Genomic DNA, 20,078 nt, shown 5'->3' on the forward strand with positions numbered 1-20,078 from the left:
CCAGAGGACGGTTCCTTATCGTTGATATTTGGGAATTTTTTTCTGGACTGAAATAATGCACGAAACTCTCACTTTTCACCGCAGTTTTTTCATAGACAATCTGCGAATTCACGCGGTGATAAGGCGACTCCACTTGACTCAACAATTCCAATGACTGGAGGAGAGAAATTTATTGATAATATTGACTCCTAAAAACAAATATTTAGCATGTTACACGACAACCAAGGCGTCTCAACATCTCTATCATCGCTTTTTGGCCTCTTTCGCGCTCCTTATGTACTGAATTTTTACGAATGTGTGAATTACCGCGCTTGCCAATGAATGGCAACGCGTTTTCCGAAATTATCTCAGGCGATACACGTCCCGAAAACTTGATCATACAATTATTCTGTCCGGTTCATCACTTAAAGCGTCCACAAATCAAATTCACCTTCATTTGTGCCACAAACTGTCTCGATAAAACAATCAATTTGCATGTATTGACTCAGGAAAAGGCCGTACTAAGCATAAAATGCACAGTTTTTTTTCTGTCTGTAAGAACATTAAATATTGAGAAAGCCGAAATTTTCCATTAAACACGCTTCAAAAGTCCCAAAAGTAGTCTTTCTACTTGCGGAAAAATTTGCACCAGCACAAGAGAACAGCCCGAAAGGACTTCAGATAATGCAATCAAAGGATCACCGCGAAATCGAGTGCCACGAAAACTCTTTTGCTAGCAAGCAACGCGAAAAACCACCGACCCGATCCAAGAGCTCACTCGCAACTGAAGCAGTGCTGATCAACATCGAAGCACCGCGACTCAGTTTTCTTTCCTCAACCAAAATGTTTCACTCAGGCTTCCCGAAAAAAAACCTCCCAAGCTATATTCCCCATTCATCTACTAGCGGAATATCTGAGCGATTCCAAGACCGGCGCGATTTTCGCAGAGACGAGAGAGATTGGCTAAGTGATTGAATTTATATACCCGAAAATTCGCATTGCAGAGCCAGAATTAGGCGAGGAGAGAGAGAATCTTCGAGGAACAGACACCACAGATCTCGTAGAAAGCCCGCGCGAAACTGCCGTGAAGCAGCTTGCGATTGCTTGGGAATCGACGGAGAGACTGACGAATAGTTTTCAAGAGAGAAAGAAGTCAATCTCTGATAGTGTTGAATAGCCATGGTCACTCTGAACACAAGATGCTCCGCGTTGTCTCTCATTCTCTGTAACACACACACTTTGGGCGGCAATGTTTCGTCAAAATTTCAACGCACAGTTTTGAATTTATGTATTATGCTTTTCGTGCTTTCCGAAGCGGCAAATCAATAATGTTAATTCGTCTGATTGGATTAGAAAATTGAAACAGAAATTCGTCGTATAAAACATTACTAATTTTGACCTTTAAATTATTGATAACAGTAGAATCAATAAAATTTCATTTTCGAAAAATTCACTGGAAGCGTAATCTCTAACATTTCTCACAAACCCTGAAGCTTTCAAGCGCAGAAACTGCCGAGAAAGCAGTTCAGATATTTTGCCTCAATCTGGGGGTTTCCAACAGCTGATGGCTATAGCGAAGACCAAGGAGGGGACGATGCCCCTCTGCGCACAGAGATCGGCTGCGTGGTGCAACATCATTTTGCTTTCGCGCCAAATATCCTTCAATCTGCCTTTATTTCTCACAAAGGAAATAGTTCAAACAATGATTCTAATTTCAAAACGTGTTTGTTAAACAAAAAAATTCAATAAGAAAAAAACGAAGTGAAAAGTTGTGAAATTAGACAAAGCTCACCTTCTCTGAGACATTTTGCTATTTCTTGCTCGCCTTCTTGGCAGCCTTTGGAGCCTTCTTGCCTGGCTCCACACCATCACCTGCCCCATTACGCTTCTCCACAGGAATATCGCTGCCTTTCTTCTGTGCGCCCGGTTCGGTCACGAGGAAGACACTGTGCTGCCCTCCACTGTCCACCCGCAACACGCGCTTGTCTTTCACTTGCGCTCCCGTCAGCTCTGTGGGCTTGTCCACATCCTGGTCAGAACCCAAACCCAGCTGATGGTTGTTTCCCATTCCCCACGCAAATACTTTCTCTTCTGAGGTCAGCGCGAAACTCTGACTGTCACCACAACCAACATCAGTTACTGCTGGGAGATCTTTTACAAGCATCAGCTCGGTCACGTCCTCCGGCACTTCACCTATTCCCAGTCGTCCGTAGTCTTTGCGTCCAATGGCATAGCACTGGCTGTCCTCGGAGACAACCAGAGTATGATGCTGACCACCACTGATGGTCTTCACATTGCGCATCTCTGTGAGATTTGGTGTGAAAACGAGCGTCATCTTCCTGGTCCTCTTCGGCAGTGCCAGTTGATTGTAGTTGTTCAGCCCGAATGCATAAATCTGCTTTGTGCCGTGGTCTCGATAGAAAGTGCTGAAAATTCAGAAATGCCCCATTAGAAGACCCTTTCGTCGATCAAAAGAGCGAACGCGCACAACACATACCTGAAATTTGTGGTCCATATGGCATCGATGAACTTAGTTTTGCGGGTTGACACGATTTCTGGCTTCAGGAGCTCCACTTTCCCGCGACGCGACTCCCCGGATGCCGAGCGAGAGGAGACTCTGCCCAGCTGGCCCTGTTCTCCACACCCCACCGTGTATATCTGGCCACTCGTCGAGAGGATGACCAAATGGTCAGCTCCGGATGCGATGTCGGCCCCCTTTAAACCCTTCAGCAGGGCCACAGGAATGCGCATGTTACCATCGAGAGTGAGTCCCATGTTTCCATGAGAGTCGCGGAAGGAGCCCCATGCGTAGATTTGTCCATCCTCGAGCAGACACGCAGAGTGGGAGTCTCCGGCCGAGATCTTCACACAAGGACTCGGCAAATTCACTTTTCCAGGTGTGTACTCTGAGCCCTCCTCGGATGTGTCCCGTCCCAGAGCGCCCTCGTCATTGCACCCAAATGACCACACCTCGCCGCTGGCTGTGAGACAGAGAGTGTGCATACCGCCGGCACGCACATCCACCACGTTCTTCAAATCGCTCACGACGCCCGGACGCGTCTTTTCCGACACATCTTCACCCAAGCCAAGCTGGCCCACGTCGTTTTGTCCACACACTAAAATGCTCCCACTGAGCTTGGGTCGCTCCGGAACGAGAAGATCAACTGTGAATTGAATAGTATTGATTGAATAGTAGCACTTCAGGCACAAAAACTGGTTTTCACAGATAAGAAAATTACCTTTTCCTAACCCAGGGCGGCTTTTCTTAACCGGTGGCTGATCGCTGTTACTTGCAGCGGCCCTCTTCTTCCAGGAAGCCATTTCTTGGATCTACAACGATAGATACTCAAGTAACTATTAGAAAAGTACAAAAGAACAGTAAACAGAATTGTTTTCGGCAAATTTTGGCCAAAGAAAATGCAATGCGCACTTTTTGAGGTTAGGGAACACAAGCCATTTCAATTATGTTCCATTATCTAGTATTATTTCAATAGTTACAACATTTTCAGCACTGCTACATTCATTCTCACTCACCTCTGTTGCCTTTAATAACTCAAATCCGCGGAAAATGCTTGAGAAAACTCACGCCAGCACACCCGCTCAGTGACACCAATCCGGTTTATGGCACAGCGCGCGCTGTCAAACGAGTGGTGAATTTCTCTGACGGTCGGTTTTGAGATTTTTGCAATTTCCGACAGAGGCGCAGAAGGCGTTTGTCGTTTTCTTATTCAACAAAAAGACGCTGAGCGGATGTGTTTTTCCAGCATTTAGACTAAAAGAAAAGGTGGTTTTTCCGTGTACAGACGAGCTGTGAATGCACGAGAAGAAGATGTAAGTATCTATTGTGTGGAAATTGTGCTTTGAGAGGGCAAAATTGTGAGACGAAGAAAAACAAAATGTGATGGTTTTGTTTTATTCCTGGTATAAAGTTTTTACCTAATATTGATGTGGTTTTCGGGATATTCCTTATTTACTCACAGGTCAAACAATGATGAAGGTTTTGAGGATTTCGATACGCGTGTATTCGAGAATTCCGGGACGAATTTGGCGGAATACTTGCAGGCCAAAAGGAATAAGAAGATACACAAGAGACTGTTCAAGAGGCCAGAGAATCAGGATAATGTCCAAAATGTGCCCATCAAGTACATAAGAAATCAAAAGAAACTGCCAGAAAATACTCAGCGCCCCAATTTGTTGTCTTGCTCTTCACCTTCCTTTTCCAATGGAACATTTGTCGGATTTGTGAGTATTTCAGAAGTGTTGAGTTTCCTTCGAGTTTATTTAAAACTTTTCTTGATATTGCAGTGTCCGGGCAACACAAGTACTCCATTCCCGACAAAACAGTTATGCACTTACCCACATAAAATAGTGTCTGTTCCAGACCGACTGAAAAAAATCAACACACAGATTATTGGAGACAATTCACGAAATGGCAAGAGTTCTGTTGCTTCCGCTGCTGAACCCGGGATTGCAAACCAGAAGAATCTCTCAGATAAAACTAAATCTCATACTGGAAATAAGAAGTCTGATCATGCGGATTGCGGGCCGTGGAGGTTTGTTCGACAGAGTTCTACACGCTCTACTGGCGAAAGGGTTGTGAAGGAAAGGCAGAGCCAGAAGATGGACAAGAGCGCCTTTCCAATTGATCCAGACACCAGTTCTGGTAGCGATGATGACACATTTGTACCCAAAAAGATTGTGAAACAGCCACAAAAGGCAAAGACGTCCAGTCTGAAGAGAACTCCTTTAACTGAAAACCTTTCAAGGACGAATTCTATGATTATGCTGGCTACGGAGACGTCTGTAAACCACGCAATGCGACCATCAAAGTCTACGCATGCCAATGAGATCCCTGAGTTTAATAGACCCAGTTGCTCCATTGACGCTGAGTCTAATATCTTCAAGGCTTCATCTTCTCCAGTTGCAAAGACGATAAATCAAAAGAAGAGGGTAAGTTGACCAAGCAATTTGATTGTATTCTTTGTGTTTATTCTACTTTTTATGTTGCAGAAGGTGGATTCGCCGGTGCAGCAAATACTTCAAATGGAGAAGAAAGTCCGATCGAGTCTGTCGGAAGTTGAGTGCACATCAAAGCGAAAGCTGATTTTCGACAACAGCTGCACAAACAAAGCGGAAACGACACAAAATATTGAATTAAATTTCCCAGAAGAACCAGAATTACAGCAGTCAGAGAATCACATCCGTGATGTGATAGAGGAGAACCTATCTGTTGAGGAGCCTGGCCCGAGGCGTTCAGTTCGTGAGAAATACACTCCTAAGCCGTTCTGGCTAGGAAGTCAGTATGTGCACAAGATGTTGAAGGTGTACTCATATGATGAGAGGCTTCCTCTGCGCAAGCGATACATTTCTGTGGATCCCAATGAAATTCCGGACTTCCGGGGAGACTTTACCATTTTGGTGGATGAGCGAAATCGGAGGAAAAAAATAAACTTGATATCTGGGCCGAAGAAGCGCAGCAAACCTAAGAAATAGAAGCTCGTAGACGAGATATGGTCATGAAATTAACCTATGTTCGTTTCCTGATTTTCCCTGGCCATTCGACTTTGTGAAATTGAAATACTTGTCTCCGTGATTAATAAAAAAATTTCTTTAAATTTAATATTCAAGTGTAATGAATTTTTGTTTTTAGCTTAATAAAATATTATTTCATATCGGAAATAATAATGTCTTCTGATAATGCTTTATTGTGCCGTATTATAAAGTTGGTCAGAATTTATACATCCATGACAAAGTTGAGTTTTTTGAATGCATTATAATAAACAGGATAATTGAGAATATTCTTGTCTATGATGCAATGCTCAAATTTACGGGCTTTTTCGCATTTCTCCACAAGCGACGATTCTTCGGGTGATTTCGATATTTTCAAGCAATCGTAAAGGTGATTTTCCAAATCTTTTAATTTATCCTCCTGAACAGCTTTATACTTCAGCAAGAAATTCCTATAGTTGTCGACCTATAGATAGATTATAGAATAAAATATGGTAAAAGAACTTGGTGAATTTCATTCAAATACTCAGATTTCACGTACGTGTCTCTTGGTAACCCTATATTGCTTGTCAAGGAACTCGTAATACGTGTAGGCGCAAGGAATGATGCAAGATTTTTCATTTTTATGTTCCCTGGCGCATTTCTTCTCTGGTCGCTCTGCGCCACAAATCACGATCTAGAAATATATGTACATATGCTTTTACTTCCTAGACAAACGCAAAATATACAAATGGAGAATAAAAGATTACCAAGGCTGTGACCACAAAAATAATAACTTGTAATCGCTTCATGACTGCTTGCTATCGTTTGAAATTCCTTCTCAAAATATCCTCTCTTTTATACTTCATCAGCATGGGATGACAAATAAGTGTTTCAATAATAAGCAATACAAATGTTTGTAAAACCTGCAGGAAAATAAATCTTAAGATTCGCAATATTGACTTATGCACAAGTGTAACATACAATGTCGCTAAAGTAGGCGATATATTATTATTCTTATTTTCTTCATTGAATGCAAGACGAAATTAAAATGTTGAATCTTTTTTTTCTTTCAATAATAAAACTACAGTTTATAGATTTATTTCATATTTCTCAAAGTATACTCCGACACAAGTTTGAAAGCTGTTTAATTTCGTATTGTATTCTTTCTCGAAATGAAAAGAAAAATTCGTGCATTAGAATGCTCATTTTAGTTTATTTGATTATTGTTTCATCACATCGTTACAATCTTTACTTGAACTGATGACTGATGTATATTATTAAGTAACGGCTTTACTCTCCGAATTTAGAGATTTCTTATAATAATGGACATTATAAGTTGAATGTGTGACCGAAGCGAATTAAGGCCTTCATATAGGTATTGTAGGTAAATAGCTTAGAATCATTCACGACACATAGAGAATACTTAAGCACACGACGGCATTTATCCTTTTCAGCTGATTGCGCTTTGGGATTTGCTTCCTTTGCACATTTTTCTAGATGCTCATCGATTTTCTCAACCTGATCATTTGTAATAACGTGATATTTCAGTAGAACATTTCTCAAGACGTTCCTCTGCAAATGAATAAGAATTAATAAGATAACATGATAAAATAAAAGGTGATTTCGAAACTCTCACATGAGCTTTGTTTATATTAAACTGATCATCAGCGAAGCCGTAATATTTATATTCGCAGTGAAGAACACAATCTCGACTTATGTTTTGATCCGATTTCGTACATTTCTGATGAGGATCGAGTGCATAAATCTCCAAGACCTGGAAAATATGATTTATGTTCTGTAAAGTTGTTTATATTAATTGATATAGCATCTTTTCTTTCAATTTCTTAACATTAAATTAATCGATTTGGAAAAACTGCGAGTGGTTCTAAAATTTATAATCATTGGTTATAAGGCGATACTTTAAAGAAGATTACGATGATTTCCAGTAAATTTTTCTCGAGAAAAACTGATTTAAAAGAACAATACATTTGCAGTCGCTCCCAATAAAAGATGTTTTCAATTAGGAAAAGATAAAACCAAAACAAACTGTTTGAATATTCAATCATATTTTGTGAGGAAAATAAATTTTCATTGATTTTCCATGCATTTCCTGTATGGAACAAGCATGTTTCATGCTTGTTTCGCAGTTGAAAATCAACGGTTTTCGATGAGCCGAGATAGAAACCACAATTCGATGTATATTACTCGCTAGGTGGCGCTGTTAATCTTATCAGCTGTCATGGCTTTGTTTTCATTTTCTATGTGAATTTATCTGTTTACTTTTTTGATAATTTCCGCCCCAAATACAAAATGAAATCAAGCGACAAGTGATCAAGTGCATTGAAGTGTGGTGTCTTGTGAAAATGCCGTCGAATTTAAGATAGTCGGAGAGGCTGTAAGTAGAGAAAAGTGCGTCTTACATTCCGCTTCTCGACAGAGGTTAGAATGTTGATGTTTTGTTGCTGTATAGAAATTTACCCTTTTTTTGATATAACCATCGCGAATTTATTTATCAAAATGAGTGTGCAGAAATGCCCTGCCCCAATGTCAATCCGCGATTTCAATCAAGTATCAATTAATTGCCGCGTTGGTGCTTTTTTCCATGACGGCGCAAGCCAGGAATGGACAAAAACTCTTGACATTGGTTGCCAATTTATCAACATAAAATGTAATTAGTCAACGAAAAAAGTCGTTCTTGCGACAAAGCATGAAATGATGCAACGATTCACCTTAATTTCGATCAGCATTTTCGTCTATTTTGGTAAATAATCTTGATGAAGAACTGTGCCATTTCCGTTCAGTGGCGTCAAAGTCGCGTGAGGCTCGCACGCCCCTCCAATTTACAGTCATCGCGGTGACGAAGAAAATGCGAGAACATCTCGTGACTTGCACGATCCTCATCTTATCTCATTTCTCTCGTATAAGCTCATTATACTCGGCGCAGTTCTAGAAGTTTGTATAGGATAAATTTAGCTGTGTCATTGGCAACGAGTGTTTCACAATGTTGTGAAAATCGACCCTTTTCCGCTATGACGTATAAGCTTATTAGAGTTTTCCTGCACTCAATTTCTCAACCAGAAGCCACTGACCGTCTCTTACTTTCCTCACTTTTCCTCAAACAGTCGGAAAAGTCTCTATAATCTCATCGTCCGACCGGCGAAGAAATCGGCGCAAACTCGCCACCAGAGTTGCAAAAAAGCGGCTGGGAAATTCTCTAGATAAGACAAATCTTGTGTTTTTCTCATTAAGCTTTGCTTATGATTCAGTGGTTGATAAAGGCTCAGAATCAATATCTGATGTGTAGAATATTTCTTATTTCCTCTTAGCGAGCTTTTCTCAATCAGTGAGAAGAATAAAGAAAGAGAGAGAGAGAGAGATTGCTTATCTATGAAAATTGCAACTCAACTCTGCGAGTGTGTGAGGAAATGAATTAAAAATTGTGTCAATGTGTATCGAATATCCCATGGAAAGGCGTCTCTTTCCCTCACGACTTTCTCACTCTTTCGCGCCCTCTCGCATAGTGTAAACTTCTTGTTGGCGCTTCATTATCAGTGTTCCGCGACTCCGCGCGCTCGCTCTTGCCAAGAGACCACGACTAGAATATTAACAGAGACCGGCTCAGCGTCAGCCAGTCGTATGCTAACCTCCATCCAGTTAACAGCAATCTCTCTCTCTGCATCTGAAGAAAATTCCATTCTCAGGAAATTTGAGAGCAAACTGAGAGAGCTTAAAACGCGCGTGCAAATTAACGATCGATTCTAGTGGTACAAATTGTTGCATTTTATTATTTTCAATTTCACTGGCATTCAGTTGTGGCAAGAGAAGAGCGAAAAAAATTGATCTTGATTCCAGTCAATATTCGGTGGCTATTTATATCGACCGAGAGTCTTTTCCTCTAAAAACGGACAAAACCGATATTCGTGCATAAAAAGAAGAAAGTCTCCATAAGGTCGACAACTTTTCGTTTTGTGGGTTAAGTTTTTGTATATATTGACAATCGAGTCTCGCGATTTCATTCGGACTTATTCCTAAATCACTGCTCGCGCTGAGCACCTGCAGTGAAGCACAAGGAAAGACCATCCAGTGAGTCAAGGTAAGTGAAAATCTCAACGAAACGTCTCTCAATGTGTGTCTATAGTAACTAATCAGTCCCTCCTGGGATATCAAGTGTAACTGAATGATAAAGATTTATCAATTGTGTGCACATCGATAAAGGTGATGATTGTAGTTTTGCGAAAATTCACTGTGAATCAATAGGGCAAAGTGACAGCATTATTTCACGGTTCATATATATATATATATATATATATATATATATATATATGGAGATTCCCAGTGGTGCTCAGCAGTGGCCTTATCAGTGGATCGTGCCCAATAAAATCATATATGCCACGACACGGCGGTGTGGATTGTGTTTAGTCAAGTGGTTATGGGTGCAAAAGAAGCCCGAGAGAGTAATCTCACACAGCGGAAAGTCCCGCGTCATTGAAGAATTTTGCTTGTGTGATGAATTTGTCGCTCGTTCTTTTCTCCTTGCGAGAAATTCTGACGCAACATTATGGGAGTCTTTAAGCATCTCTTATCGACACACCCTCCGATGGTTTTGATGGATCACAGAACATTCGCGAAGATCATCTCACGATGAGACCACACATTTAAACATATGAAGAACTCAATGGCAATAATTGTGATAAATTCCGCAAATTATCTTGTATAGAGTGATTTCGTATCCGGTTGCAATCTTCATTGAGAGAGACTCAATTATCACGGTGATCGATGCAATGTGCAGAGAAAAAACCGCGTAAACCTGAACTCAGCCGTGACTTCATGTGAATGACGCTGTGTTGAATGGGAAGCCCTCCGAGTAGCATCTCATTACCATTTAACCGAGTAAGAAGTGTAGCAAGAGGAAAAAAAATATACAAATTGTGTAAGGTTGAGCTTCGGTTTGCTTTAGCTGGTTTGCGGCTTTGACCAAATCCAAAGGGGGGTGGCTTGATAATTTGCGCAATGTTTTGGTCACCGTTTATCTGCAGAGAAACCATGAAATTTTATCAAGTTGCTCTAGTGTCAGATAACAGGTATTAGTAGAGAATTGAAAACGGAGTGTGTTGTGCCCTTGAAAGAGAAGTCCATTGAGGAATTCTGCAACGCAAATTCACTGATTTCACTTGGAATTTTGAGCACTCTTTTGAAAATGTGCAAATCATCATTTACACGTTCTATTAAATGTTTTCCTCTCGCCTCAAAACATGTCTCTTTGTGGGTCTCAGCATTTTATGTTTGCTTTTTTTCTGTGATTAAACAGCAAGAAAAAGATTAAAAAGTGTTTCTCACGTGCGTTCATCTCTGGCGAGAAGAAAAGCGAATTCGCGCGTTATATCGATAAAAGTGTGTGTGAGAGAGAGAGGGAGATAACGCATAATTGTGAGTTTGTCCTTCTCCAAGATCATGACCTCTTTTGCAATATACATTAAGCAATTTGTATGAGTGTGTCTGCAAATCAATTAAATTCTATTTGCTATGCTTCTTGTGATTGCTGTGCGTCTGCAAATTCTGTCTTATTCTCTATTTGCTTTCTAAATTTATCTCCGGCTTTCTTGATACAACTTTAAAGAGAAGCACATGCAAATTTTTGGCATGAATTTTTAATTAGAGATTTCTCGTTGAGCGTTTCTTTTATGTATTTGATAAGGAATTTTCGTGCATAAAAATATACTAAAAAAAAGATTCCATTCGATATGAAATAGTCAAAGCGCGGAAGCATGAGAATTGAAAGTCGCCACAAGAGATTTACTTTTAACAAACAAAATGTACATTTTTTCACATCAGTCCCACACTTTTTGCACCTTTGACCAAACCAACACAGGCTTGTGTCGGTATTCAACGAAATCGTGAGCTTTTAATTCAATTTCACCTTCCATTTGTGGTCAGACAATTGACAGAGGCACGTACAAATGGTTCAAAACAGAGATAGACAATCACATGGTGATAAAATATGGTAAATCGGTCTGTTTTTACGTGCGTAATTTGCTCATTTTATCTGGAGAAATAAAAATAGAGATTTTTTGCCTCTCAAGAAGACTTCTTTTTTGTCCACAAATTAGCAATTTTGCTGAGGGCACTAAAAATAGTCACATGCTGAGCACAGCATGAAAAACAGTGACGTTATCATGCGTTGTTGTATTTATCTGAAAAAGTCCCATTCGCAATGTATCGGCAGAGTTGAAGAAAAGTCCCCGAAGAGTTCATGTATTTCACTGCATGAATTATGATTCTGACACTTGATAAGTAGAATTTAAGAAAATTGACGTTTTATTTAATGCACTTTTTCCATGTATCATGATTCTGATCGGAATCTATTGGTTGTTTATTCTACTTCACACACTAATTCTCTGATTCTATAATTAAATCTGAGGGCTTCTCCGTTGCATAACATTCTGATGTCTGGTTATTTGCATTCAGTTTCTTCAGTGTGTTAACTGCAGCTAAGTGTTATCGTATACACACATTATAACTAATGATGAAATAAAAATATAATAATGATTTTAAAAAGTCCATGCATTTGAGTATGATTTCCGGGAAGTGTTTTGTATTTATTCTCAATTTCTGTTCATATTTTGCGAATGCAGTTCGCATTTTGCGAATGCACTCTATATTTTTTATATATTGCAATGAAACTCAACATAAAAGTCAAGTGAACCGAATTATACTGTTAAAGTTTTTTAATCGAGAATACGGAGAATACTTAACTGTCTCGCTGAGTATTTTTATCTCGATATTTCTTTTCTCACTTCAGACGAAGCTTCGATCAATCTTTAGAAGATTCAATCTTCTAGACAGAATTTACAATCCTCGCACTGTTAAGGTTTGATTGCTCCGAAAATTCCCCCCCTTGAGTGTTCAATTGTCTTCTCTCCTGAGATTATCTTGATAACTCTCGATCGTCTGGAGGACACATTCATTATTAGATCAACTCAACATCATGTACATATGTTCTTTTCATGTTGCGTGTCGCGTGTGTTATCACATAACGCACCTCGTAAATATTGCTGTCAATTAATTTCACTTTGTGCTATTTATAAGGCCTGTTGATGGACATCGCAGAGAAATCTAATCACGTTAGCGGGAATATTTCTTAAAGACATTGATGATGACATTTCAAGTGAATTTTTCTGCGAGACTGAATTAAGCACACAATTGGGAAATTTTTATCGCCCATTTCGCGCTTCTCTTCCACACGTTACAATATCATCTTATCACTGAGTAGGAAATCAATTAGAATTGTTCACCGTTTTATTGTTTACAATCATTGAAATTCTCTTGTAGATTATCCACTGGCAGTTGCTTTTCGACCGTGAAAGAGTTGACACGGAGTGGTCTTGAGTGACATTCTGTGAACACTTCACTTCACAATTCTGCAGTTAAGAGTATCCCTTGTGGCCAGACGCAGGAGGAAACAATCAAGATGAGAAAAGTCATGAACTTCCATAGTGTATTAAAGTTTTTCACATTCTCAGCAGTATTATTGCTATCAGGTGAGTCTTATTTATCAGTTTCAATTTATCAGCTTAGACGTTGTGAATTCAGAAATTACAATCAAGTTTGGTCGGTTTTTGCGTTAGGATCTTGGCTGGGGAGGCAAAAAATTGGGGATTTGCCACTGTAATTGATTAAACTTAGAGGCTTATGGCAACACTTTCTTATCATATTTCCATCTGTAAACCTTGTATTTTCACCTCTTTGCAGGCCAAACAATTGCCCAAACACCAGAAACATTCACATTGAGTGTTTCAACGCAGGATTTGACCGTTTTGGTGGGTGAAAATGAGGAATTTATCTTGGAATTCAGGTAAATTACATCGAAATTCATGTGATTGGCGACATTAGCAAAAGAAATCCGCAAGAAAATTCCACAAAACATTCTAATATTCAAATGAAATGTGAAGGAAATCTTGTCTTGATGCTGGTTTTGCCACTGAAATGACGGCTTGTTGTTTGCTGAGGCCTAAGAAGTCGCTTTTCTTGACTTGTCTTTGCAGAGGATTCCTCAATGAGACGGGCAAAGTCTACTTCTACGAGCAACACGATGGATTAATCAATGTGACACCGAATGTGGTTGATTTGCTACCATCTACCCAAACAAGAGAGTATCCAATTCGCGTGGAGGGTCTTCATCCCGGTCATCTCGAAGTCACATCCAATTACACGATTGGCAGCACAAGTTTGTAAGTTGAACTCAATTCCCCATCAATTGATTCATCGCGTTTTTGGTGTGCTTAAATTGACAAACGAGTGAAAGATGAGGAGCAAATAGTCGCAGGAGATTTCTTTTCAGCATTCAGTGAAATGTGTCCGAAAATATCAGCACTTTCATTGATTTTTTGCATTGAAATAGTTCAACCTAGAAATACTTTCTGACTCAGTGAAATATTTTCATTCTGACGTACATTATTATTGTATTGACTTATGGGTGTAAAGTGACGATGAACACTTGCGGTGAAATGTTGATTTAATGATCAAGAGAGAGTGTTGAAATTTTGATAAGACGATTTGCCTTTAAGTGGATAAACTTATAAGTTTTAGAATGTGATGTATGGAATGACTTATGCTGTCACTAATGTTACTTCTAGGCTTAATTCTTTTCAAAAATAATGATCGAATTATACGATTTGCAAGCTTGATAATTGCAACGTCATGCAATTCATCAATTATTTGAAGCTGTAATCATAATATTATTGCAATTTTAAAATTTTAACGTGAGTTTATTAATTAATATATGAGTTATCGCTGTCAATCATAAAGTCATAAATAATTTCTACATGTGAATGAAAATTATCTGATGGCGGCTTTCTGCTCCTACATATATTTAAAAACATACATTAAGAGATTAGAAATTGCCGCATTGCATTATAAATATAGAAGCACGTGTTTCTGTCATTAAGCACTTCAATCGCTCCTCAATTATTATTTTATTTGGTAAATATTTCTTTCACCTCTTTCAGTTCCGGCGAAAATCTATTCGTGAGAATAACAGTGGCAATATCTCAGACAATAATTTACGTGTCCAGCGTCGTGGGATGGATTTATTTTGTGGCATGGTCGATCTCATTCTACCCCCAAATCTACTACAATTTCCAGCGAAAGAGCGTTGTTGGTCTCAATCCAGACTTTCTGGCCCTCAATATTGTGGGCTTCGTGATGTACAGTGTCTTCAACATGGGTCTATTCTGGAATTCGGGAATCCAGGCTGAGTACTTTGAGAGATTCCCACGAGGCTTGAATCCAGTGCTAGTCAACGATGTGGTCTTCTCCCTTCATGCTGCCTTCGCGACGCTCGTCACCATAAGCCAATGCTTCATTTATGAGGTTTGTGGCCTTCTTTGGCTGCTGCTTTTCTGAATCCATTTGATAGAAAATGTGAAGACTAACGATGTGCTTTTGGCTAATTTCAGCGCGGCGATCAAAGGGTATCGATGGTGGCGAGAGGAATTTTGGGCATCTTTGCCGTTGTTGTGGTCGTTTGTGCCATTCTTGCCGGCACAAATGTATTTCACTGGCTTGACTTCCTCTATGCTTGCAGCTACATCAAGCTCACCATCACATTGATCAAGTATGTGCCTCAGGCACTCATGAACTACCGACGAAAATCCACTGTCGGATGGAGTATTGGAAATATTTTGCTGGACTTCCTCGGCGGCATGCTCTCGATGTTGCAAATGATGCTCAATGCTCACAATTATGGTGAGTGATATGATGAAAAAAGTGAGGATTTTGTAAATGATATCGTGGAATTTTATTCGTGATGATAACTTGAGACCTGAATTTCCATACTTTCAATGGACAATAACACATTGCATGTCAGTGAATGTCTCGAAAACATCCTCAAGTGATTGCATGGCGCGACTTAAGCCAATCTTGAGCCCGATCACGTGCCCGGGCATAAGTCAGTATCAGGGGTTTTCCAAGGGTTTTTCACATTCATTGTGTGGTTTCTAGGCGCAATGCTTAAGAGAGACTTATAGTAAATTCAATTTTTTCCTGTATATTACATGATCTATACTTTTGAACAATTTTTCATGCATCATGCATGAACAGTATCATGTTCTTTAAAGTATTAAGAAATTCTCCGATTTTGCGATATCCTCAATGTTTATTTTTACCCTTTTCGCTATTTTCAATTTTCCCATTTAACAATACGTTTCTTTCCAGATGATTGGGATTCAATTTTCGGTGATCCCACAAAATTCGGTCTTGGTCTTTTCTCCGTTCTCTTTGACATCGTCTTCATTATTCAACACTACATTCTCTACCGGTACGTATCTGTGGAGTATTCCTCTATATCCACAAATGATGATTCTGAGCTCTAAAATGTACCAAAATTGCCACTGTAAATAATTCCTTTATTTTTCCTTGTGATTATTTTCTTATATATATATATATTTTATGTATAGATTTAATGTTGTAGTTGTAGAAAATTTTATCAATTCCATTCCATATTCCCATATTCTTGTAAATATCCTCTCTGCATATCAAATTATAACTCTTAACACACTTTTAAACAATTTTATACATAATTGTTTGACTAATTCTAACACTTGGTGGCTTTGTAATCTTTCCTGTCCCATGATGCTTTCTCAACAAATAAAACATGTTTAGTGGACACAATCATTTTCTAATGCCGAAGAACACTCTGTATATATTTCAGGGATCGACACAGCGGGCTTAAAGGAAATAGCTCAAATCTCGAAAAACTCATTGAAGACAAAGAAAAGCAGGAAGTGGTACCATGAAAAGTCTCTTGAGTGATAAGAAACAAAATGAGAAGTGCTGAGAAGAAGTTCTCAGTTCTCCCCCAACTAACACATAAACTAAACACCACGGTAAAGTTCATCATTAACACACAGATCAGAATTGAGAAGAAGAATTGTTATTCAAAAGCAGGGATATTAATATAACATCTGAATGATGATGTGAGAAAGGTGATCACGTGATTAAATCACAATGGATTTTCTTGTCTCTCCGTAAATGAAGAAGAAGATAATTTTTGTGATAGAAACATTTTAAAAATTATAATATTGTGGAATAGTGTTTTGCAATTCCTACTGACGAATATAGTTAGAATATCATTTGTTTTTTGTTCTCTTCTCCTATATTCTCTCTCTCAGTTCCTAAATTGTTGCCTTTGACTTCTTACGTTAAAGATAAGCTTTTGGGCAAAATGACGTGTTGAAAACACTCTTTTACTCGAACTTCTTTAGACTGTATTACATTAAAAATGTGGTTTCACGCTTTACTTCGATCTTTTAGTGCTTTAAAGTTATTTATTTATTTAAAAACAATGAAATATTGTCTTAGAGACTCTCAAATTCAAATTGCTGTGCGACAAATTGTTATTCAGACATACAGACTTGAAAATTTAGTTTCTAGAATACTGAATTCCCTAAAATTTTTAATTTAGAATACTTTTGACCAAATATTATGACATAAAACACCCAGTAAGACTTCAAAAAAAGAAAATTCAGGCTAACTTAGAAGAATTCCCAGTTTCTCGATTTTATTGTAAACCTTTATCTATACGACTATGTAAGAATGAGCTTTCATAAAATTTATTCATCTTTATAAACTTTCCAAGACTTATTTAACAAATAAATAGAATTCAAAACAGACAAAAACTTTGTAAATTTGTACACAAAAAAACCACCAGACATTTTAACAATGAGGTGATGAAGAAAATAAATCATTTCTGTATAGAAAAAAATCACACCATATGAGGACTAATTCGATTAATCCACAGAGAAACAGAAAAGAAAACAGAAAACTCTTTGCATGATTAGTAAGTAAAGGTTTTTGCCATTTCATTTCTCATGCTCACGTTTTCCCATTTCATTCTTGAACATATTTATCATGATTTTTTCCATGGTTTTCGTTATGGATATTAATTGGTTGTGCGTCCGCATGTGTAAGAAATATTGACTTTGGCTCATCTTGGACTCTTGTGATGTTCTTCCAGACGCAAATCTGGCTCCACGAAGAACCTGACTGAATCCTCAACGGAGAATAGTGTACCAGAAAGATATTAGGAAGATTAATCTTCTCTTTCAGTGGTATTTTTTTCTACAACAAGTCTATTCTAGACAAACTTAGGCAAATTCTGTGCCTTGTTTTAGCAGCAAACATTTTTTTTCGTCTCGATGTTGAAATAAAATGCCTTTTCCCACGCTCTATGAAGTTTTACTCTCTATCGCACGCGTGTTAATGTTTTCTTTTTTGCAGAGAAAGACAGATGTTATGACGAAATAAAATAATGATGAAACTGATTGTGAAATTTTTCTGGTGTTTGTCGCTTGATTTGAAAATTTTCATGTAAACATCTCAAAATTAACACAGCGTGAGTGATGACGACTGAAGAGAGAAGCGTGGCATTTTAGCGAGCAAGTGAGAAATTCATCGAGTGAAATGATGATAGTAGAGAAAAATGCCCTTGGAAATTCCCACATTGTCCAATATTATTATTCCAATTGAGGGGACAAAAACTATCGATTTTCTGACTGTACAATCTTGATAATTTGCTTAGGCGCTTTATGAACAATATGTTGAAGGAATTTTATTACTTCCCGAGCATTAGTTGAAGCCTGTTGACACATTCTCAGAGATCGATTAGATTAAAGCAATGTCAACAAAATAAAGTAATTGACTGTAGTGTTTTTACTATGAATTCATGTGCATATTAATGGGCGTTTAATAAAGTGTAATTTATAATGGATCTACATAGTTTACATGTGGGAATATGTAATAAATTACAGGTAACGCGAAGAGCTTTTCAAGCTTTCCGAACAATTAATTACAATTAACTTAATGAAATCCCTCGATTGGTGTAACGTATGACATGTAATGAAAGGCACTTTAATGACAATAATTAATCTCTTGCATACAATTTAAACATCTTTATCTTCGTAGTAGTACTGCATGAAATACTTACCCTAGATTAATTTACAGAAAAATAAAGGAATTATCAGTGGCAATAATCCTTTCCACACACTCTTTCAATATCTACTAAATACACTGGAATTTTCCTATTGCAATAACTCTCATTGACGTCTTTCAGCCACGCGACTCCTTACGAAGAACTCCCCGGTCAGAATGTGCCCTCTCAAGATGCACTGTTGCCAGAGAGTGCTCAAGAAGAGGAGGAAGAGACGCCACCCAATTAGCGAATCAATTTCTCCAATTGACTTCCTCACTAGCAAATATCAGATGGAGAAAAGGAGCAATTTGGCGAAGAGAGAAATTGAAGTCAAGAGGCTGGGAATCACTGTGAGTTTTCCTCCACTGCATATTTCTCACGCAAGCAATTGGCTAATATTTTTTATTCTTCATTGCAGAAGGCAAGTGAAAGACATTCGATTGAAGTCACAACAGTGTAATTTAGGAGCATATGTTTTTAATGTAAAATATTCCCAAAAAGCAGTTAATATTTTAAGAGACACTCTAAAGATATGATTATTCACAGCACATACGATTGCATGAGTTGCATGAAACCAGTTGCAAGATTAGTAAACCTTTCAACGAATGCAAAATGCTCCGAATTCAAAAGTTGTCAGTTGGGTTCAAGAATTATTTGAAAAAAATTTCTGCGATTCTTTTGTGCATAAATTTAGGAATTTTCTAGTGAAAAATTTTGAAAATATACTCAAGAAATTGTGTATAAATGTGATTAAAAATTTTAAAAATCTATACTAAGACTAAATTTTGGATAATTCTCATTTTTGTAACGAAAAAATAACCCTTTGTATTATAATTGAATTACAGAAACAGAAATGGTAGTTCTTTTTAATCTAACAAAAGTAAATATGTTATAAAATAAGTACCTTTTATCGTCAACAGTGAAATTGTCAATCTCGAGGTAAGCAGAAAAAGACACTCTTCATTAAAGACTTACTCGATATTTTTTTTTCTACAACAAGTCTATTCTAGACAAACTTAGGCAGATTCTGTGCCTTGTTTTAGAAGCAAACTTTTTTTTTTATTTTTCTTCTCGATGTTGAAATAAATGCCTTTTCCCACGCTCTATGAAGTTTTACTCTCTATCGCACACGTATTAATGTTTTCTTTTTTGCAGAGAAAGACAGATGTTATGACGAAATAAAATAATGATGAAACTGATTGGTATAACGTATGACATGTGAAGAAAAGCACTTTAATTACAATTATTAAAAACAACTCACCAATAGTGTAATTGTCAAAAAAACGAAATTTGCGTGTTTCATAATTGCTTCTGAAGCTTTACAATTTAAACTGCAACTCAAACTCTGCAAGCTTGCTAATTTATATACTCAATACGTTCAAGATATAAAAAGTTTTTTTACCAGATCAAGCAAAAGGAATCGTACAAAAATTAAGAAATGTGTTCAAATATGTACTTTAGTATAATGAAGAGGAAATAAAGTAGAAGGCCATACATATGTAATCGTGTTGCTATCCAGTATAATTTCCAAGACCGTCATAATAAACTTACATATTTGCCAAAAGATAATTATTTTAATTAAATTAGAGTGAAATTATGCAAATAGAACCAGATTTGAGTTTTTGTCAAGCCTGGATTAGAA

General features: G+C 37.9%; 5 protein-coding genes across 7 annotated transcripts; 2 read left to right on the forward strand and 3 right to left on the reverse strand.

The window, feature by feature from the left end:
• Positions 1 to 1,299: 1,299 nt before the first annotated feature.
• LOC132260506 (regulator of chromosome condensation) lies at positions 1,300 to 3,628 on the reverse strand. Its single transcript, XM_059758712.1, has 4 exons — positions 3,514 to 3,628; positions 3,219 to 3,309; positions 2,477 to 3,143; positions 1,300 to 2,405 (listed from the first exon to the last, which is right to left on the reverse strand). Exons 2-4 carry the CDS (start codon positions 3,298 to 3,300, stop codon positions 1,790 to 1,792), a joined length of 1,365 nt encoding a protein of 454 aa, XP_059614695.1. The 5' UTR covers positions 3,301 to 3,309; positions 3,514 to 3,628; the 3' UTR covers positions 1,300 to 1,789.
• A 95-nt stretch (positions 3,629 to 3,723) lies between these two features.
• LOC132265041 (uncharacterized) lies at positions 3,724 to 5,656 on the forward strand. Its single transcript, XM_059765460.1, has 4 exons — positions 3,724 to 3,810; positions 3,960 to 4,221; positions 4,285 to 4,929; positions 4,990 to 5,656. Exons 1-4 carry the CDS (start codon positions 3,794 to 3,796, stop codon positions 5,470 to 5,472), a joined length of 1,407 nt encoding a protein of 468 aa, XP_059621443.1. The 5' UTR covers positions 3,724 to 3,793; the 3' UTR covers positions 5,473 to 5,656.
• A 22-nt stretch (positions 5,657 to 5,678) lies between these two features.
• Positions 5,679 to 6,297, reverse strand: LOC132265045 (uncharacterized). Its single transcript, XM_059765475.1, has 3 exons — positions 6,237 to 6,297; positions 6,029 to 6,163; positions 5,679 to 5,953 (listed from the first exon to the last, which is right to left on the reverse strand). Exons 1-3 carry the CDS (start codon positions 6,276 to 6,278, stop codon positions 5,714 to 5,716), a joined length of 417 nt encoding a protein of 138 aa, XP_059621458.1. The 5' UTR covers positions 6,279 to 6,297; the 3' UTR covers positions 5,679 to 5,713.
• A 366-nt stretch (positions 6,298 to 6,663) lies between these two features.
• Positions 6,664 to 19,991, reverse strand: LOC132256174 (uncharacterized). Its single transcript, XM_059752420.1, has 3 exons — positions 19,698 to 19,991; positions 7,106 to 7,243; positions 6,664 to 7,041 (listed from the first exon to the last, which is right to left on the reverse strand). Exons 1-3 carry the CDS (start codon positions 19,737 to 19,739, stop codon positions 6,799 to 6,801), a joined length of 423 nt encoding a protein of 140 aa, XP_059608403.1. The 5' UTR covers positions 19,740 to 19,991; the 3' UTR covers positions 6,664 to 6,798.
• On the forward strand, positions 8,979 to 19,540 carry LOC132256157 (cystinosin homolog). 3 transcript variants are annotated; one of them, XR_009468204.1, is made up of 9 exons: positions 8,981 to 9,562; positions 12,799 to 13,007; positions 13,219 to 13,321; positions 13,512 to 13,697; positions 14,475 to 14,838; positions 14,925 to 15,213; positions 15,682 to 15,784; positions 18,578 to 18,786; positions 18,855 to 19,540. XR_009468204.1 is itself a non-coding variant. In XM_059752408.1 (8 exons), exons 2-8 carry the CDS (start codon positions 12,938 to 12,940, stop codon positions 17,550 to 17,552), a joined length of 1,185 nt encoding a protein of 394 aa, XP_059608391.1. In that variant the 5' UTR covers positions 8,979 to 9,562; positions 12,799 to 12,937; the 3' UTR covers positions 17,553 to 17,780. The 3 variants fall into 3 exon arrangements, 2 of the variants coding, with proteins under 2 accessions (XP_059608391.1, XP_059608383.1); XM_059752408.1 differs by lacking the exons at positions 18,578 to 18,786; positions 18,855 to 19,540 and adding an exon at positions 17,483 to 17,780 and having other exon boundaries at positions 8,979 to 9,562; XM_059752400.1 differs by lacking the exons at positions 18,578 to 18,786; positions 18,855 to 19,540 and adding an exon at positions 16,178 to 17,231 and having other exon boundaries at positions 9,032 to 9,562.
• Positions 19,992 to 20,078: the final 87 nt, after the last annotated feature.

The sequence above is a fragment of the Phlebotomus argentipes genome, unplaced genomic scaffold, assembly GCF_947086385.1.
Source record: "Phlebotomus argentipes unplaced genomic scaffold, Phlebotomus argentipes genome assembly contig_6, whole genome shotgun sequence".
Lineage (NCBI taxonomy): Eukaryota > Metazoa > Arthropoda > Insecta > Diptera > Psychodidae > Phlebotomus > Phlebotomus argentipes.

Bases quoted from the DNA above. Each gene is read 5' to 3' on its own strand.
- LOC132260506 (XM_059758712.1), bottom strand. From the start codon at position 3,300: ATGGCTTCCTGGAAGAAGAGGGCCGCTGCAAGTAACAGCGATCAGCCA. The intron at 3,144-3,218 runs GTAATTTTCTTA...TTCAATTCACAG, and splicing joins CCGCCCTGGGTTAGGAAAAG to TTGATCTTCTCGTTCCGGAG. The intron at 2,406-2,476 runs GTATGTGTTGTG...CTGAATTTTCAG, and splicing joins ATATGGACCACAAATTTCAG to CACTTTCTATCGAGACCACG.
- LOC132265041 (XM_059765460.1), top strand. The intron at 4,222-4,284 runs GTGAGTATTTCA...TTGATATTGCAG, and splicing joins ATGGAACATTTGTCGGATTT to TGTCCGGGCAACACAAGTAC. The intron at 4,930-4,989 runs GTAAGTTGACCA...TTTATGTTGCAG, and splicing joins CGATAAATCAAAAGAAGAGG to AAGGTGGATTCGCCGGTGCA.
- LOC132265045 (XM_059765475.1), bottom strand. From the start codon at position 6,278: ATGAAGCGATTACAAGTTATTATTTTTGTGGTCACAGCCTTG. The intron at 6,164-6,236 runs GTAATCTTTTAT...ATATATTTCTAG, and splicing joins TTTTTGTGGTCACAGCCTTG to ATCGTGATTTGTGGCGCAGA. The intron at 5,954-6,028 runs GTACGTGAAATC...ATCTATCTATAG, and splicing joins ATAGGGTTACCAAGAGACAC to GTCGACAACTATAGGAATTT.
- LOC132256157 (XM_059752400.1), top strand. From the start codon at position 12,938: ATGAGAAAAGTCATGAACTTCCATAGTGTATTAAAGTTTTTCACATTC. The intron at 13,008-13,218 runs GTGAGTCTTATT...ACCTCTTTGCAG, and splicing joins AGCAGTATTATTGCTATCAG to GCCAAACAATTGCCCAAACA. The intron at 13,698-14,474 runs GTAAGTTGAACT...CACCTCTTTCAG, and splicing joins ACGATTGGCAGCACAAGTTT to TTCCGGCGAAAATCTATTCG.
- LOC132256174 (XM_059752420.1), bottom strand. From the start codon at position 19,739: ATGAAACACGCAAATTTCGTTTTTTTGACAATTACACTATTG. The intron at 7,244-19,697 runs GTGAGTTGTTTT...CATATTTTCCAG, and splicing joins TTTTGACAATTACACTATTG to GTCTTGGAGATTTATGCACT. The intron at 7,042-7,105 runs GTGAGAGTTTCG...ATTCATTTGCAG, and splicing joins TTAATATAAACAAAGCTCAT to AGGAACGTCTTGAGAAATGT.